General features: G+C 39.1%; 1 protein-coding gene across 2 annotated transcripts in view; it reads left to right on the top strand.

Moving 5' to 3' along the window:
* Positions 1 to 20,837, top strand: part of ADK (adenosine kinase) — a 599,089-nt gene that overhangs the window by 561,512 nt on the left and 16,740 nt on the right. For both annotated transcript variants that reach the window (XM_044659050.1, XM_044659053.1), the window contains exon 10: positions 14,048 to 14,134. In XM_044659050.1, the coding sequence (XP_044514985.1) occupies positions 14,048 to 14,134 (87 nt within the window). The remainder of the gene's footprint in view (positions 1 to 14,047; positions 14,135 to 20,837) is intronic.

The following is a 20,837-nucleotide window of genomic DNA, read 5'->3' as shown; positions in this document are numbered from 1 at the left end:
ACTGTAACCTTGGGTGTCTGTACAGCCTCGGACTCAATTGTGCTTTGTAAGAAACTGCTCTTGAAAGGTGTATATAATAAATCCCAAGCTCAATACCTGTCAGAGTCATAATCTAACTGACAGCCCCCAGCTTCTGCTTCATTCTTTCTCACCTAAACCGTGCACCTTTCCAGACCCTGGGGTCGCTGGAAAGCTTCCAACAGCCTACTACAATATCATGCACTATGCTAAGAGCTGGCCAAATTTCTGCTTTTGAGGCACCCAGATTTTCAAATAATATGTTAAGACTACATCCTTAAAAAAAAATTCCCCCATTACATGTACAAACTATTTTTAACATGCTTTTTTTTAAAACTTTGAGTTCCAAACTGTCTCTTCTCCTACCCCTCCCTGAGATGGTAAGCAGTCTGATATAGATTTTATATGTGCAATCATGTAAAACATTTTTCCATATTTCTCATTTTGTAAAAGAGATCTCAAACAAAAAGAAGAAAAGGTAGGAGAAAAAAGTGAACCATAATATGTTTTGGTCTGCATTCAGACTCCATCAGTTCTTCCTCTAGAGGCAGATACCATTTTTCCAAATTATCTTTTGAAATTGTCTTAGATTACTATATTGCTGAGAATAGCTAGGTCATTCACACTTGTTCTTCAAACTATTGCTGTTACCGTTGTACAATGTTCTTCTGGTTCTTCTCACTTCACTTTGCATGCATTCATGTAAGTCTTTTCTGGTTTTTCTGAAATCACCCTGCTTGTCATTTCTTCTAACACAATGATATTCCATTACAATCATATGCTACAACTTATTCAGCCATTCCCCAATTGATAGTTATCCCCTCAATTTCTAATTCTTTGATTCTACAAAAGAGCTGCTATAAATATTTTTGTACAAGTAGGTTCTTTTCCCTTTTAAAAAAGTCTTTTGGGGATATAGACCTGGTGTGGTATTGCTGAATCAAAGGGTATGCACAGTTTTAGAATCCTTTGGACATAATTCCAAATTCCTCTCTAGAATGGTTGAATCAGATCCTGATTCCACCAACAATACATTAGTGTCCCAATTTTCCCATATTTCCTCCCACATTTCTCCTTTTCCTTCTCTGTCATATTAGCCAATCTGATAGGTGTAAAGTAGTACCTCAGAGTTGTTTGCTTAATTTGCATTTTTCTAATCAAGAATGATTTAGATCAGTGATGGGCAAACTATGGCCCACAGGCCAGATTTGGGGGGGGGGCCTGAAATGTTCTATCCAGCCATGCAACATTATTCCTAATCTGATGAATACAATGAATAGGATATAATACAATGAAACTTAGAAAGAGTTGCCTTAGAAACAGACTGACAGATGAGCATTTCTTTTCCTTTGTTCCCCCTCTTTAAAAAGTTTGCCCATCACTGATTTAGATCATTTTCTCATCTGACTATAGATAGCTTTGTTTTCCTTATCTGAAGATGGTCAGTTGATATCCATTTGACCATTTATCTATTGGAGAATGACTTATATTTTACAAATTTGACTCCATTCTCAATATATTTGAGAAATGAAACCTTTATCAGAGATACTTGCTATAAAATTTTTTCTACAGCTTTCCTTCTAATCTTGGTTGCATTGGTATTATTTGTATAAAACCTTTTTAACTTATAAACATGTATAGCCCTTCATAACGTGGTTCCAACCAACCCTTCCACTCTTATTGTATATTCTTCCCTTCTTTACATTCTACCACCCAGCAAAACTGCCCTTGCTATTCCTCAAACACAGAATTTTATCTCTATCTTTGCTCCCCATCCTTAAAACACATTCCCTTCTCACCATTACCTCTTGGAATCCTTGGCTCTTTTCTTTTAAATCCTTGCCTTCTGTCTAGCCATCAATTCTAAGTACTGGTTGGTTATAATCAAAATTATCTATTTTATATCCTTTAATGCTCTCTCTTATTTGGTCATAGTTTCTTCCTTTATCCATAGATCTGACAGGTAAACTATTCCATGCCCCCCTAATTTGCTTATAAATCATGTATCCATGTTGACCTTATCTTGGTATAAGGTGTAAGATATTGGTCTGTCCCCAGTCTCTGCCATACCATTTTTTAGTTTTTCTAGTTTTCCCAACACTTTTTGTCAAATAATGAGCTCTTATCCCAAAAGCTTAGATCTTTAGGTTTATTAAACACAAAATTACTATAGTCATTTATTGCTAGGTATTATGTACTGTAAGGGGGGAAAAGGGATTTTATGGGTTCAGTATATTAAAAGATGGTTGCCAGAGGATTGAACTATTATCAATCCTCAATTAAGAATAATCTCAAGTCAAAATTGACTTTTATGGAAGTTTATTTACAATTAGGAAGGTTGAAGGTAGGGAAATTGAGAGAGAAACTCTGTCCCGGACCAGAGGCCCGGACCAGGAAAGAATTTAGAGGCCCCAGCAGAGGGGCACAGAGGTTAATTAAACAAGGCTTCTAGCCACAAGGCCTTTTACAATTAAAGAGGCAAGAGAGGCCTCCTTGAGCGGAGAGCCTCCAGAAACACCAAGGGAAGAGAGAGTCAGCCTAACTTATTCACGTGACAATTCAGAGAGATATTTAAAGCAGTCTCACCAGGGTGTTGGCATTCCAACAGTCCTCCATGAACCAGAAAAGCTCCTTAATTAGCAGCACTCTTCACCCAAGACCCCAGCTGACTGAGGACCTTCTCCTTTTAAAGGGGTCACTTATGCATCACTTCTTGTGCCTCCCTCCAAATTTGCATGTCCAATCACAACAGACAATTCTCATAGTATTGCCTAGGGGGCAGTCAGTTGATTCTGAAGATGGGTAGTGTAGACTTAATCTAAATATCAGAGTACCTAATCAATTCCAATGATCCCACAATTCTATTTCTTAGCCAGTTTATTTTTTCATGATTACTGTTTTGTAATACTTTGACATCTGGTGCTGCTAGGCTACTTTCCTTCACATTTTTTTCATAGATTCCCTTGATATTCTTGACTTTTGTTCTTCCAAATGAACTTTGCTAATTTTTTAATGGATCTATAAAATAATTTCTGGGCAGTTTGATTGGTCTGGTATTGAATAAGTAGAAAAATTTAGGGAGAATTGTCATTTTTAGTATGTTGGTTTGACCTACCCATGAGCAATTAATATTTTTCCAGTTGTTTAGATTTGACTTAAGTTGTGTTATACAAAAAGTGTTTTATAATAATGTTCATATTATTTCTGGGTTTGTGTTGGAAGGTAAACTCCCAGCTATTTTATATAATCTATAGTTTTTTTAATGAACTATTTCTTACTACTCTTCTTGCAAAATTTTATTAATGATATATAGACATGCTGGTGATTTATAAGTGTTTATTTTCTGTCTTGCAACTTTGCTAAAGATATTGATTAATTTAACTAAAATTTTAGTTGTTTACCTAAGATTCTCTAAGTATGCCATTATATATGAATATGATGATATATGAAAAGTGATAGTTTTGTTTCTTTGTTGCTATCTAATTCCTTCAATTTCTTTTTCTTCTCATGGTATAACTAGCATTTTTAGTACACTATTGAATAATAGTGACAATAGTGGGCATCCTTGCTTCACTGTGATCTTACTGGAAAGGCTTCTAACTTGTCTCCATTACAGATGTTTGGTGATGATTTTAGATAGAGACAACCTATCTTATTAAGGAAAGCTCCATTTGTTCCTATGCTTTCTAGTGTTTTGTTTGTTTGTTTTAATAGGAATAGGTATTATATTTTGTAAGAATACATACTTTTAAGTATCTGGTCATTTCTTTTATTGGTAGCTTTTTATCTTTTTATCACCATTCTCACTGTCTTTGAATATATATTTCTGGCTGGACACAATACCTTGGTACAAATACCAAGATAGACCAGACTGAGAACATGGCAGAAAGCAATACAGGCTTCTTGCTTTGTCCCCCCAAAAAACTGCCATCTGAAAAAAAAATTGTCTAACAATTTTTTTTAAGTAAATAATGTCTTAATGTGTCAGGGTGACTTGCTATTTAAAAGAACACAGAAATGATTCAAGACCTCTGGAACATAGAAAATTCTAAAACAAGTAATTATCCCAATTTGATTTACAAGTTTATATTTTTTAATATAGTTTATCAGTTGGTTTAAAAGTTAGACACAAATGCATTTTGAAGTGCATTTTTCTCCACAAAGGAAATGTTTTCACAACTCTAGAATTTTATGGCTCAGCACAACCAGCTCTTCTCCCATTTTGATTGTGTAATTTTTGTCACAGTGAAGAAAACCCTTTTTTCAAGCCATGACAATAAACTTTCCTTCTCTTGCCTCTGAGTCCTACCATATTTTGTTTTCAGGGTTTTTTGGTTCACTGCTCCTTCTCCTTTGATTCAGGCCTAAACTTGGTTCTTAATGCTGCCTCCTAGCTCTGGTGGGCACAATGACTCAGAGCTGGGCATCTCCCTAAAGTTTCTGGCATATGGGCCAGGGCCCCAGAAGAAGCATCCCAGGACACAAATAATGAGACTCACTCCACTCAGCTGAGAGAGACTTGTCTATTGAAATTTACTGCAGTTTGAAATGTAAAGCATCCGACTTGTGTTTATGTGTATCTCTGTCTCAGTCTGCCTCTGTCTCTATTTCTGTCTCTCTATTTTTCTATGTCTCTCTTACACACACACACACACACACACACACACACACACACACACACACACACACACACACACACAGCTCTTTAGTGAAGTCATATCAATTTCCTTCTCTTCTTAATAGTCTATAAATTCAAGTTTAGGGATTTCTTTTCCTCTTCATCTTATCTTTTAGACTAGATATAAAGCAGAATGATTTTTTGATGATTTAATTCCTGCTAAAAGATCCCTGGACCAATCCAGCATGAAAAATCTGAATGTAGGTCCTCATACTATCTGGATTCTTAACTGTAGATTTGTGGCCCTGAAAATAAAATTATACCTGTCCTCAATATGAAGAGGGAATCCTTCGAGGTCTAGCAGAAACTTCAAGGTCCCCAAATCACTGCTTGAATCTGCTTTCTGCTTGTATCTCTGACTTGTGAGAAGAACATTCTCTGGGGTATATAGCTCATCTTGGATATTCTTCTCAGATGCTTTCAATGTGCTTGACCTTGGCCCTTCTGCAATACTGAGATGAAAGGCACTGTGTGAATGCCAAGTATTAAAGTTTTATCAGTAAGTGACAAGGGACAGAGAGTAGATCTGGTCCTTAGCAAGCAGCTGGAATTCTTCATTGTATTCACTCAGAAAGACTGATAGAGAATTCTGTGCCTGAGCTAATAGAGATGCCTTTAAAAATACATATGTAGTAACATAGTCAGCTGCTGTCATATCATGTCGTTTGATGATGAAAGTCAGAGACCTAAACAGTCACGGGCTCTGCTTGGGCTTTGCTTGGGGTAGGTCCAGGTCCTAGCCTAACCTCACTAGACCTCAGAACTGGTGGGTCTTGATTGAGGGCTGCTGTGATGGAGAGAAAAGGAAGCTCTATCCCTGAGAAGTCTGGAACCAAGAGCTTTTGCTTTGTGATTGTATTGGTAGCAAATTAGCATAGTCTTCAAGGAAAAAGGAAGAAAATTCAAAGAGGTTCTGCTAATGGATTCTAATAGTAGTTTTCCCCTTCCATAGAGTATATAATTCCCATCAAATTTCCTACATCCAAAATCTTCCCTAATCCAGTCCATTCTAAGGTTGAGAGAACATTGAGAATGGAAGGGAAAATGAAGCACCAACTTTTGCTAGAAGCTTTCATTGCCTCCGTAAAATACTTATAAGGCCACAAATGCCAAAGCACACTCAGAACACATTTGTCTTATCAAAAGCAAGCTGCAAACTGGGACTTCTTAGCATCTCTCTTGCCAGGTGTGCTAACTGCTACAGCTTGTTAGGGGTTAAATCCCTGTTCTGAGATATGTGATTCTTTTAGGGGTTTTACTAAACCTCTCATAAATCTCATTAGGACATAGCTCCAAAGTACCTACCTATCTCAGCTCCTGTGTAATCCAAACTATTAATTTCTAAGACTCTTTTTTAACCTGATTCTGAGACTTGACTCTATTTACAGAGCATGCTGAGGAGCATAACCAAGCTTTAAAAGCAACATGAAGTGTTGTACTTAAGAGTTTTGTTACAGGTAATTAACTGTAAGTTTACACATTTAATCTACTTTTAAGAGCAAGAGAGATTGGTAAATGACCCAGCAAAGACAAGTGCTCAGCCTAATTGGATGTAATGGTTGTTTGCTGGTGTTTATTACTGTACTCCAAGTAGACAAGTAGTCTGTGAATCCAATTTAGTTTATTGGACAATCTATAGTACTCATAACTACCATCAGTATTTGATTACATCAAGGAGCCTGATGAAATTGGCTCTTTTGGTCGAAGAACTTTAATTTCATTGCATAATGCAGAACAAAGAGAAATATTTCATTTCTGCCAGGGTTGTTCTAAGGCATCACCTCCAGGAAGATTCTGCCTACAAACAAATCGGGTTGCACTAAATATCAGTGGAGCTTTCAGCAAGTTGAGGGCAAAGTTTTACAACCATGCAAGCATACCAAACAGATAAGGATTTACTGCAGTGCCTTCTTGCTCTAAGGTCCCATCCACTCCATAAAGAAGGAGCCGTGTTAGCCCCCTGGTGTCTAACGGCCCTTTTTTCAATACAAGTTCTAACTCATTTACCATCCCTACTATGAACAGCTCAAGCAGGAATGCTGCTTAATGGCAGGAAGTCCAGCACTGGAAATAGTAGCAGCAAGAACAGCAGCATCTTTGAGTATAAATGAGAACTTTGTGGCTATTGCAAAACCCATAGCTGTCGCATCGTGAATGAATATGGTCGTGTTCAAGTAAGGGATCCTTTAACAAAACAGCACTGTGAAGGAAGAGAAAAGTAGGATATAGATGATGATGGATTGATAATGAGGGGAGTGGTCTCCACAGAAGGTTGGAAACTGGAATGTTCCACTGTTGAGCCATCAGTTTTGTGGACATAAGATTCAGGGTGCCCATTTGGAGAAGACTGCTTGACTTGACCACAAAAAATGACCATTTTAAACCAGTAGAGCTTCTTGGTGTGGCAATGAATGTCCATTATCCCTACTACGAGGATGCTTAAACTTATGAATTGTGAGCTACAGTAGTACTAAGAGCAATTAAGTATCTGTGTGATTTAGAGTAATACCAGTATGGTGAGTTCTTAAGATTGGTAGATGAGGGATGAACCAGCCCAGGTCAGAAACAGAGGAGGTTAAAGCTTCCATGCTGAACAACAGGGGGATTAGGGTCTGTGAGAGGCTACTTTGCTCCCAGCCTCGTTAAAATAAGGAAATCCAATCTCAGAAAAGAAAAAGAAAAAAACATAGTAGACTTAACCAAATTTCAGCTCCAACCTACCCCTTTCCTTACTTTCTGAAACCTCTGGCTCCCTAGCTACCTATTTCCCCTAATTCCAGTTTTAAGAACCAGAAGACAATAAGGCAGGGCTAATCTTCACTTCACTTCACATTGAAAATGTCAAAAAGTAGACTTCCTACTTTGATCAGAGATTAAATCTTTGCTTTGGACTAAGTAGAGACACATTCAATGTTGGGAAATGACCTCTTACAGTGCTTATAAAAGGTCATTGTAAGAGCTGTCGTTATCTGTTTACAAGCCTTCCCTCTCCTGACCCATCATTCTTCTGATTGAAACCTGAGTACCAAAAATGAATTTTTAAACACTTGTGGTTGAGAAAATAGCAAAGATGTGCCTTTTTTAAATGTGATCCTTCACACACACAAAAAGGAAAACATTAAAAAACTTCAGAACTCTGATCATGACAGTATTCAGTTGTGACCTCAGCAGACCAATGATAAAAATGTCTTCCACTTCTCAACAGAGGAGTGCTAAATGGGGCATACATTTTCAGAGATGGCTAATGTGTTGATTTGTTTTGACTACTTCTATGTTACAAGGAAAGGTTCAGTGGTGCCAGATTAGTCATTAGAAAGTGCTATGTTACTGAAAGAGAGAAGGAGAAGGCAAGGAGATATAGAGGAGGAAAAGGAGAAATAATAAAACAATTTCTCCCATTCTTCCAACCCTTGAAACTGGGGTTCAAGTTCTTTCTTTTCCATTTGCTATCTTGATGACCTTTAGTTTTTTTAATTTTTCTGAGACTTAATTTCCCTATCCATAAAGTGGGTATAATCATATCTGACATTTCTATCCATGAAGTTATTTTAAAGATGAGATAATTTGTGCAAAACTAAGGTCATAGACAGTTGGTAATGGGAACTGTATGACATCTGCTTTCTCATCAAACAAATTTGATGTGAGAGATGGAAGAGGCCTTATATGTTCTAACCTTCTTATTTTACAAAGGAAGAAGCCTAATGTTCAGAGAAATTAAATGACCTGCTCAAGGTCATACGGATAATTCACTGACAGGAAAGCTAGAAATGAAACCCGGATCTCTTATTTCCCAGCAATGAAGAGAGACCACCCCCACTTGTATCAGTGCAGCCCAACTGGCAGCCACCCTCTTCTGCAATAGAGGCTTTGAAGACTAGAACCGAAGTTCAGGAAAGGCTGTCTCCAGCTCCTCTGGAGTCATACAAATTTTTTCCTAGCTATGATAAACTGCTGAGAAGCTGTCATGCTGTAAGTCCCCTATGAAATCACCACTATACTTTTCAGAATGTGTATGTTTAGCACAGTTGCATCTAGAAATGTTTCCATGGAGGAGTGTACTACACTGGAATTTATTCACTTTGAAAATATTTGTTATCTAAAAATAGCAGCAAAGTGGATTTCCTGCCCAAAGAGCTGCTGTCCGATTTTTCAAATACTTGCATAATGATTCATTCTTGCATAAACTTTCAGAACAATAAATAAAATTCCAGCTGGCTCTGAAACAGCAAGGTCAACGACAGCCGGGACCCTTGGCCTACTTGCTCTACTGCTTTTCAGGGTTGGGTTTAAGAGATTCCTTTTCCTGGCACTCTAGTATAATCACAGCATTTAAAGCAACATTCACTTCTCCAGAGAAAGGAGACTTCAGCTAGGGATTTCATTGCTTTAACAAAGCCTTTAATAAGGATCTATGGTAAACACTGGGAGTTAGGAGGTGGTCTTTAGCTCCCACGTGACTATGTCTTTTGAACATTACCTCTTGAGGTGGTTTAAACTGCAGTAACTATGCTATTTTTCAGGATATGGTAGTGGTGATGAGGTTTTGGAATACATGCTATTTTTTATATGTCTTATTGGTAACCTTTTTCTAAACATCAGACTGATCTCTCCATATACCATATATGACTAACCCAAACAAGAGAGTTTTCTCCTTTATTAAAGAAAAATACTGTATAAGATACTCAGTGCAGCCCTGAAGGAGCTTATAGTCTAGTATGAGAAAAGAGACTAGTTAATGTAGTTCTGAGCAGAATATGATGAAATAAGAGAAGCACATAGCAGTGTGGGCATTAGATAGAGGAAGGAGAGATCACCTCTGGTGGAAAGAATGCTTCATGATGGAGCTGACATTTGAACTGGACTAGGGAAAATGGATAGGCTTTAGACAGGCTAAAATGAGAGGAAAACTCATTCCAGGAACAAATATATTAAAAGCGTAACACATATTTAGGGGAAAATAGGATTAAATAAGTCCACTTTGGCTGACGCATAGGATTCATGTACAGAAGTAATAGGGAATAAATAGGTTTGGGCCATATCACTGATGGTCTTGAGTTCCAGGCTGAGGAGTTTGAGCTTAATTCCATAAGAAATAGGAGTGGGGGAAACTTTTTTTGGAGGGGTTGAGGGGTGAGGGAAGTTGTGCTTTAGGAATATTAATGTGTCATTTATAGGATGAACTGGGCATATCAAACTCAACATATCTAAAGCAAAACTCTTCCCAAAAGATCATCCCCTCTTCTAAACTTCCTCAGATGTTTTTCAGTTATTTCCAATTCTCAAGTCATCACTCTCACTTACCACATATATTCAGTCAGTTGCCAAATTTTGTGGAGTCTACCTCTACAACATGTCTCCCATTGGATCCCTTTTCTCTCCTGGCAGGTTAACTAAGATTAGTCCAGACCTTCCTCACTTTTTAAATCTAGATTGGCTTCCCTACTGGTCTCCCTGTCTCTAGTCTGTCTCCACATAACTAAGCCCTATAGCTTTGTTTGCCTTTGTCTCCCCCATCAGATTGCGAACTCTCTGAGAGCAAAAGACTCTCTTGTTTCTTTTTTAATTCCCTAGTGCTTAGCACATTGCCTGGAACATAATAGGCATTTAATAAGTGCTTATTATTGACTGACTGTCCTGGAGCTTTTCTTCTCTCTCCCTACATTCTCTTGGTGATCATTCAGCTCCCATGATTTCTCTCATCTTCTCTAGTCAGATGACTCCCAAATCTGTATTATAGCCTTCATCTCTTTTCTGAGTTCCAAACCCACAAATAAAAAAAAATAAATTTAAAACCCTCGTTGTACTGAACAACTCTAAGACTTAATTATCAGTTGCAGAAAAGGTGCTGACCTGAATTGGTAGAAAGTACTTTCTGTTCCAGAAAGTCCCCTGTATCAATGAAATCATAAATCCAGTCCCTTTCCCTTATGTGCAAGGCACTTTACTACTTGCTAGGAGTACACAGGCATTTATTTAGGGGATACAACAAATACAGAATTAAGCAAATATAAGAGCATTTATTAAGCACTTATTCTTAAGTGCCAGGCACTGTGCTTAGCATTGAGAGTGCAAATAAAGCAATCAAGACTATCCATACTTTGAAGGAACTTACAGTCTAATGATAGAAGACAATATATAAAGGGGTTCTGGATGTGGGAGGGGGGTTTTGTTGTCCAACTATTCATGACCCCATTTGGAATTTTCTTAGTAAAGACACTGGAATAGTTTGCCATTTCCTTCTCCAGTTCATTTTACAGATGAGGAAACTAAGGTCACCAAGGTTAAGTGACTTGCCCAGAGTCACACAGCTAGGAAGTGTCTGAGGCTAGGTCTTCCTGACTCCAGGCCTGGGGCTCTATCCATTGTGCCACTTAGCTACTGGGAAGGAAGGATTATATAAAGTAATTTCAACAAGGAAAGAATGCTAACAACCTGGAGGATTGTGAAAGGCCTTGCATTACATAATAGAAGGACCTGGAATTATGACAGTTATCTAACAAGAAGAAGGGAGAAGAAGGAACCTTTCATGAATATCAAACTTTTAATCTAACCTAGTCCTCCTTCACCAATATTTCTGCTTGAGGGCACTGACACACCCAGTTTAGAATCCACTAGAAGCAAGGGGCAAAAGGGAGAATGGGTTACTATTTTCTTCAGATTCACAGCCACCTTTTTCTGTGTTCTTAGATTTAGCTGGAACATGGTGAGCTGGATCCAGATTTATGATTATAACAGTACCACACCCCAATAAAGGGAAATCATCCTGTTTTTTGCCAATGTAGAGTTTCACCATGAGCAACTCTATTCTTCTGGCAAGTAGAATATTCCAAGCCTAGAATATTATATTAGCTTGTAATAAGGACAACCAAGGTCATGGGGAAATCTCTTTGGTAAGAAGGTGATTGCTATTACTTTTGTTTTTCCCACATTTTAAAGGATCCAGGAATCTGAGAATGAGTTCAGTTGCCTTTTCTTTTTCCACCAGTTGACAGATAACTTTTAAAAAGAATGTTTATCTTTTTTTGCAAACTATAAACTAGATTAGATTATTCATTAAAAGTCACTCACCAGTGATAAAAAATGTGTGACCAAGCCTTAATTCTCATTTCTTATAGATATATTTTTCCTGCAGGAAAGTACCTAGTTCTTATTAATTGTATGTTTTAAATTCCCAGTGCTTTAACTTTATATTTCCTGAGCTTAGAAATGTAATTATTTTTTTTAAAAGCAACCAGACTCAGAGCCTGTACAAACACAATTTTCCCTTTTTGTTTCTGTCTTTGATGTACTCATTCCCTCTATTTCCCTCTGGGTGATGCCCATTCTATCATCTTCTCTTTCTTTTCTTTGGTTTTTTGTTATCTACTGGCTCCTTTACTCCTGCTACCTAAAAATGTCTCCCATCTTTAAAGTCTTCACTAAATCCTAACATGTTTTTGAGCACCTATTATTCCATAAATTTATTCTCTTTCACAGCCAGACTTTTGAAAGAAATCATCTACACTCAGCATCCCTCCTCTCTTACTTCTCCATCATTCCTCAGCCATCTACCTCCTAATCTTACCACTCAAATGAATCTGTTCTAAGGCTTTTAATTGTGAAATCCAGTGACATTTTCTCATTTTTAAGCCCTCACTCTGCTGATTTTGACACTCTTGACAATCCTCTCTCCCTTGAGTTTTTCTGACAGTTCTTCTCTACTTCTTCTACCTGTTTGACCCTTTCTTCTCAGCCTTGTATCCTGTGCCCTCTACATGGGTGTACCAGACTGTTCTAGACATTCTTTCTTTCAGAGAAATCAGCTCTTGTAGTTTCTATTATTATCTCTTTGGAAATGATACTCATCTATATTCCTGCCATCAACTCTTTTCTAATTTCTAGTACTGCATTACCACCTGCCAACTATACCTATAGCTATACCTGGATATCTTATACATACATGCTTGTCTATTTTCCCCAAAAACTCAGCCCTCTTCCTAAATTCCCTATAATCTATGGAAGCTTCCAGTGTCTTTCCATTCATTTATAGTCACAAACTCAAAAGTTGGAAATCATCCTCAACTTTTCCCTCTCTCCCTCAATAGTCTTTAGTTACCAAATCTATCCAAAACATTTCTCCCTTGTGTCACCTCTCAACTGACAGCCACCACCACACCTTAGCTCAGGCACATCCTCACTATCTCTTGCCTGAACTATTTCAAGAGTTTCCTAATTGGTCTCCCTGCCTTAAAGGCTCTCCTTGTTCTAATCAGTTCTCTTCACTACTACCAGAGTAATTTTTCTGAAGCACAGGTCTGATTATGTAACTCCCTTTATTTGGGTACACTCCAATGGCTCCCCATTGCCTTTAGGATCAAATACAAAACCTGTATGACACTTAAAGACTTTCTCAACCTGGTCCTGTCCTACCTTCTCAACTTTTATTTTCTTTTTTTGCTCCACAGTGTAATCAGACTGGCTTTCTTGGTATTCTTCTCATTTGACACAAAACACACACACTCTCTCTCTCTCTCTCTCTCTCTCTCTCTCTCTCTCTCTCTCTCTCTCTCTCTCTCTCTCTCCCATCTCAAAGCCATATGGGGACTGTCCCTTGAGACAGTTCAGACTCTAGGGAGAATCTAGTGAGTAGAAAGGAATGATTGGTTTGTAGAGGTTCTGGTCAGTCAGAAGGATTGCTCTTTCTGCTAGGGGTACTGGGCTGCTTCAGGGAAGATAGAAGGAAGTCCACACTGGCTAGGCCCCACAGGGTTGATGAGTTTCCATTTCTTCACCAGGTGGAATGGCTCATCTCCAGAGTGGCATCCTAAGCTCCTGGGCATTTTTAAAGCTTTTCAGATGACTCAAATCTATATTGCCAATCTTGATTTCTTCTTGTCCTCCAGACACACACACCTGTTTGTTATTCTCTATATATGACCTCGCTTCCCACATCTTCCTTCTCACTTCCACTTCTTAGAATCTCTAAAGGCCCAAGCTAGCAGCCACCTTCAAATGAGGCCTGTTCTGATCCCCACTCAGATGGCAGTGTTTCTTTCCCTTTCTGGCCCAAAATATTTTGTTACTCTTTTGTTCCCTCTCTCTCCACCACCTTCCCTGAGAGAATGTAACTTTCTTGATTGGGATTTTATTTTCTTGTGAATATTGTAGTACCTAGCACGGGAACTTGCACATATTAGGTCCTTTCTAAATGGCATTCCAATTGAATCGACCTTTGTTCTCTGGAAGAGAGCCGCCTGCAAACAACTCTGTCTCTGAACCATTTCCAATGTGTCAGAGGAGCTCTAACTGCCACCGGCCAGAAGGTTGTGTTACTTGGAGAATTCACTAGCTTTTCTTCCCCTTCCATTACAGAGAATGAAATCTGTGTTTTCCCTGTGTTGGATCAAAATCAGAGTGAAATCGTTGACACCAATGGAGCTGGAGATGCCTTTGTGGGAGGTATAGAATCATTTATTTTATACTTATTTGGAATTTAAATGTTTTCTTTAACCCTCATCTCTACTGTACTCTAAGATTTATGAATTTAATGAATTTCAATTTCTTCTTTTAAGTAACTTTTAATGTTCTCACCATGCACTTGTGTCGTTGTGGGTTTTATGAGGTGCTTATTATTGCAGGGAAAATGTGTGGTATGACTTTAAAGATAATTTGCTATTATGCTCTACCCAGGTCATTTTCACGAGATTAATTGTATCTGTCAGAATGTTGCATAAACAAGCTGCATCAAATACAGTATATAGTGTATTCAGATCCCTTCAGGCTTAAATGTTAACACATTGTTGTTCTTTAAAACAGGTTGTGGTGAATATTAAACAGTATGCTAATAAGGGAGTGGGATGTCTTTTGATTATGTCATTTGGGTAGAACATCTGTTTCCAGCACAATAGTTTGGTGCTTACTCTACCATGAAGGGTTAAATTTCAGCCCAATTCAGCCTCAATAAGAATTGGCAATGCTTATGAGGACTTAATTGTTTTTGAAAGAGCATTTAGGGGAAAAAAGGAAGACAGACTATTGGGAGATTTTGGTTTGACGAGAGTTAAATTAATCTAAAATCTGGTTCAAAGATTCTTGAGATGACTAACTTCTTTGTAGTTGAAACTAGTGATATCTGGGAAGCTCCAGATTCCTGAACAGTAGCCGTGAGGGACCCATCCCAACCTTTGTTTCTGTCCTGTAGCATCTAAGAGAAGCAGGTCAGCCCAAAGCCACTGGAGAGGGAATAGAGCCAGCACTATGGTAGGGGGCTAGGGCACGCCTTTGACAAGACCAGCTTGTCCTACTTTATATTATGTGCCCCATGCCTTCACTTTTTATGACCCTGAAGACATCCATTTGAGTAGGATCCATTTGGACCATGTTTGCAATAATGACCAGCCAGCCTCCTCTTAGCAGTTCCCACCTCCTCTCTCCTCATCCTCACCTGCTTAGCTCCTACCAGACAAACTCCAGGGGGAAGGGGCTGCCCCTTTAGATTTTCATGTATGTGGAAAAGTAAACGTTCCAAATGAATAGAAACTGAGTGTGGCGTTGCAGTCTAGTCTTCTTGGGACACCTCCACTGGCATTCTGTGATTCCCTCTCCATTGCAGGCACACTTAGTTCCCCCTGCATTGAGTGTTGGGTGTGGTACAGAGAGGGGGGCATAACAGTTTTGCAGGCTTTGCAGAATTCATTCTGTCAGTTAAGGAGTTTAGAATCTTGGGAAAAGTTGAGTTGGTCCTGGGAACTCGTGAGAGAACCAGGGTCAATCTGAGCTCCTTCTTTAGATTGAAACCTGGCCTATATTTTGCAGCTTTTCTTTTGAGATTTGTTAATTTAGCTAATTCCTTTGAATCTCCCTACCATACCCTATTCCTACCTTCATTCTCCCTGCCTGAATTCCTGTGAGGGTTTGAAAGGAGGGTAGTTTGGAGTGTTAGTTTAAACTTGATATTTTAAATAATCAAATAGGGCTTACCCTTGCAACAAATTATATATTGAATCTTTGTATCCAACTTTCCTAACCCCATTGATTACAAACCCATCTGAGAGCTGAGTTAAGGCAGGTCCTTTCTCAGTCTCACGTTAAGGAGTCAGGAAGAGCTCTGACACTTATTAGCTGTATGACTGGGCAAGTCATTTACCCTCTGACTGCCTCATTCCTCAGGGCGGAAGCACCTCCCTCCCAAGGCTGTCCTGAGAATCAAATAAGGTAGTGTTTGTAAAGGCACTTAGTAGGCACTCTGTACCTTCCCTTCCTTTCTCTTTGGAAAATCAACTCTGTACTATTTCAGGCTTGTCTCTCTATCACTAAGCAGTCCTAAACGTTGTGGGCCTTTCTAGCCATTCCCTCTGAGAAGCCCCAGGGCCAGCGCTCTGCCCTGGGAAATGGAGACAATTCTATGATCTCCAACTAAACTTGATTTCCTTATTTCCCAGGTCAGAAGAAAATTCCTTCCTGTTGTCCTGCTGGGCTCTGTCACAGCAGGTCTGCCTTTTCATTTGGAACCCTCTTTGTCACTGCCTTAGTAACAAATGAAAACATTGAGAACATTTTGTGACAGGCACTGTCATTGTTCCCTGTGAAATCTCTTCCCCTGTGTCTGCCCAGTAAATGAAACTGAAAAGAAAAATCATAACAAATAACAAGAAAAGGGCCCCAATCAATATGTTCCCACTGGGCTGTCAATATCAGCCTGTGTTAATCTAACAAGATTTAGTTGTACATTGCATGGCAGCAGTTAGGATGGGGACAAAAAGTGCAAATCATCTTTGGAAGGGGCATTAGGATGCCCAGATGGACTGTGCCCAGTCACACACTCGGAGGCCTCTGGGAACAGGGGCATTCCTGAGATAAAGACAGCTTCATTGCATGCCTCATACAGCTCCACGCATTTCCCTGGGCTTGATAGCAAAACAATAGCTACCATCTCTAAATACTTGTATTTTTCAAAATCCTTCTGAACCCTTTCATGGGGAATAGTGTCACAGTAAAAAGGAGACTACCACAGTATGAAAATTACTCCAAAAAGCACCTTAGCATTTATAGCATAAACACTTCTCCATTTCTTACCTAATAAAAAACAGCATTAATCCCCTCTTAAGAGATAAGAAGCAAATTTTGAAACAAAGTCTTCAATTTAGAAACTAAAGATGCATCATCATCACTATCCTTTTTTGCCTGGGCCTTGGGGCATCATATCATAGAGATTCTTCACACACACACACACACACACACACACACACACACACACACACACAATACCTGTGCTTATGCCTAGACTCACAGAGTTGTGCCTCCTGCTTCCTGCCTATGAGGTGACTTTGGTGTACAAAAAGGTGATGCAGAGCATGGCGGTATCTAGCCCCAACCATTGCTCCAGCGCCCATCCTAGACCCTGAATGGGTATTCTGTTAGGTTCTCCCAAAAGCCAGGGCCTTCATTATATAACCATGGAAAAGCTCTCACCCTAAATTCCAGGAGTGCAAGTTGAAATCCCACCTCGAATACTTCTAGGCCAGTTAGCTTACAAGCACATATTTAGGATTTCCTCTGGGCCAGGCATCAGACAAGTCACATAAATTCTCTGGCCTTCGGTCTCATTTGTGAAAAAGGAGGGTTAACTTTCTTGGCCTCTAAAGCCTTCTTGGGCCCAAGATCCTATGATCCTTTTGGGGGGGACTTAAAATCTACTCATTTTAACCAGTGACTACTTAGCAGGCAGCCTAGCTGCCAGAGTTCTCTTCCTTCTCTCCCAGGCTTTGTTGTTGTTCAGTCATTTCAGTTGCATCTGACTTTATGACCCTATTAGGGCTTTTTGGGGGCAAAGATATTCAAGTGATTTGTCATTTTTGCAGATGAGAAACTTAAGGAAAACAGGGTTAAGTGACTCACCCAAGGTCACATAGCTAGTAAGTGTCCGAGGTCAAATCTGAACTCAGGAAGATGAGTCTTGTTGACTTCAGACCTAGCACTCATCCATTGTGCCACCTAGTTGCCCTACTGCCACACACTAGGAAGAAGCAAATCTGTGTAATTCTATCCCATTTCTTTCTTTAAAAACTTCTTCTAGAAATGCAAGGTAGCCACATGCTCTCTATGAGCAGGACTTTATAAAGAGTTACAATAGTTGTCAGGAATGTGAAGGCCTGGCTATCTGGAGCAGCACACACGTGGTGGTGGGGGAGGAAGGACACAGTTCCTTCACACCCTGAAAAGCTGCTCAGCATCTCCTGGTGATAAACTTTAGCTGGACTGGGACCAAACCAGATAGGACTGGCTTGATCCTGCTCTAATCTCCACAAGCTTTTCTTGGCTGCAGGAATTCTGAAGGGGAGGGAACTGCCATTAGTAATGAAAAAAAGCTCACCTCAGTTTCTATGAAACCCAAGTTGAGTGATGAGAAAACCTAGAGCTCCCTTGTACCTCAGAAATCCATAATCCTGGAAGGCTTCCATTTGGAAGCAGCTGTCCAAAATGAATCCTAGCTTGGTGAAAGGGCCTGCCTGACAACCCCAAGGATCTGGGGAAATGGAAAGCACCAGAGACAAGGCTAAGGTAATTGGAGCCCAAAGAAAAAGTGAAAGACATTCAAGTTTTCTGTGAAAAACATAACTGAAGCATATTATAACATTGTTAACAAATTGATGAATGTTGATTTTTATAGGATTTTGTCTAGTTACATAACTAGAGGAAATGACATAGGCAGAATTCCTAAAGTCCATTGATGTGAGTTGGATTATGATACTAAATAAAATTCATATATTCTCACTCCATGTTAGTACGACTTAACTGTAGGCTTCTAAGAGTCTGAGATCTTGTGGCTCCAGTAACAATAGCATATCTTAGTTTAATGACACATAGAATGCTTTTCTATTAATTAAATGTATTTTTATCCATTATAACTTTTTACTAAATGAATGCACCCTGAACTAGTCAACTTGACTTGTTTGCCTCAGTTTCTTCATCTAGGTTGTTGTGAGGATCAGATCAGATAATATTTGTAAGCATTCTGCAGACTTTAAAGCACTATTGTTTTATTAGATACATATATAGGTACCACTATTATTATTATTATTATTATTATTATTATTATGGAGAGACAGTCAAATGCCAACCAATCTGTTCTCCATTTGTAGGACCTTCTTGGCCAGTAATTACTACAACTAATGTGACTATTTTCATTATTCTTTGTTTCCAAATATGTGCCAATTTTGTTTTTATTTAGGTCATCCTCCATGTTTTGGGGGAATTCTTCTTGCTCCATTCCTCTGATCCTCAACCTCTGCTTGAATGATCCTTCCTTTTCTTTATAGGACCTCTCTGAAAGACCTCAGCAAATAGTAATTCTGAGGCTCAAGCAAGGCCAGCCCTAGGAAGCACTTGCATTACCTCAATGTTAACTTTTATGATTTTTTAAGGTTTGCAAACTACAGCCTTATAGTCATCCTTGGATGTAACTAATTAAAGTATCTCTTTCCTCATATTAAAATGTTCTGACCACATAATACAAAAAGGTGGGAAACTTTGAATCTAGCAGCAGCAGTCATAGCTCAGGAAATCGATGGCTCATTAAAAGCATCCATGCTCTTTGCCCCCTGCCACCTCATCCCACCCTCCTCCACTTCAGCTCCTGCCCTTGGTTCCTGTATCCCTGACTAGTGAGAATGCTCCAACCCCTGACAACCACACTTCTCTCCACACCATCCTTCTACTTAGGCATTCACCGGTCCCCTCTCATGGCCTTTTGACTAGTAATCAGGCAGCCCTGCTAGTCCTAGAATGGACATCAGTGCCCTTTGGCTTCTCTCACCGTCCCTGCGACCTCCCAGAACAAGCCCCACCTCTGTGGCCACTGCTCCCGTGTGTGTTGTCTTCTGTGTTAGAATAGAAGCTTCTTGAGTCTGGGGCCTAGCTGGCTTTTTAAACTTTTGTATTTCCAGTGCTTAACCCAGTGCTTATGACATGGGGAAAGCTCAATGTATGCTTTTTCATTCGTGCATTCATTCATGCACATCTACATCATGAGCATATATAAGAGGTGTAAACTATTACTCCTGATCTACACAAAAAATGCCAGCAGAGAAACCTGCTTGTCAGTTTTTAGAAGAACAAGCAAAAATTAACCATGTGTTTACTAAATTAACAGCATTAAAAACCAATGATTATTAACACTTCAAGGATGTGAGTTGTACTTCTTAAAGTCCGGTAAATAAGTAGATTATCTCGATTTATTTTTCTTAGGGTTATCTGGCTAATGTTGACAGGCAAAATTTGGATTAATATGTCTCGTTTTCATCTCTAACATGTAAACAACAAGCGAATAATTGATATATTAGCAGTAGCCTGCTAGAAAATAGAACAGTGTTCCATTAGACCCCATTTTGGGGGGTCCTTTTCCAGCTGCTCCTAAAAATGAACCATCACCATAACACCATAAATTATGAGCTGCCACCATACAGTTTTTAGTATTGGGTCATCACTGTTATGCTACATTATCCTACTGGTTGAATTTGTACATAAACCCAGCTTAACACAAGCATGGTCACCATCCCTTTGTTCTATGTGCAACACTTTTATTAATACTTATCTCTTTGCATAACGCCCCATTAGTATGTTTTTTGGTGTTTTTTTTTTAAACCCTTACCTTCAGTCTTGGAATCAATACTTTCTATTGTTCCTAAGGCAGAAGAGTGTTATGGGCTAGGCAATGGGGGTTAAGTGACTTGCTCAGGGTCACACAACTGGGAAGTGTCTGAGGCCAGATTTGAATCTAGGACTTCCCATCTCTAGGCCTGACTCTCAATCCACTGAGCTACTCAGCTGTCCCCCTATTAGTATATTTATTGTAAAGTTAACTTTATATTTAAGCAGGCCACCATATTGATATCTGTAGTAAAAAGGCCAAGCACACTAGTACCAGAATCGGATATATTCTACTTTCCTTGGCAATTGGCCATTCTAAACTGGTTTGACATTGTTGGTGATCCAAAGAACATGGTGTACCTTTGTATTGGAAGATAATACTTCACATCAAATGAGTAACAAAGGTGGGTTTAAGAGACTGGAAGTTTTCTTTGCTGAATAGGAGTGATTTGGGGCTTAGGGTTTCATTTTTGTTTTTTAAGCATTTTCCTACAAAGGATCAGAAGTAGGTCAT

This window comes from Gracilinanus agilis, chromosome 2, assembly GCF_016433145.1.
Source record: "Gracilinanus agilis isolate LMUSP501 chromosome 2, AgileGrace, whole genome shotgun sequence".
Lineage (NCBI taxonomy): Eukaryota > Metazoa > Chordata > Mammalia > Didelphimorphia > Didelphidae > Gracilinanus > Gracilinanus agilis.
The sequence above is the reverse complement of the archived record's forward strand: the minus strand, read 5'-3'. Positions and strand labels throughout refer to the sequence as shown.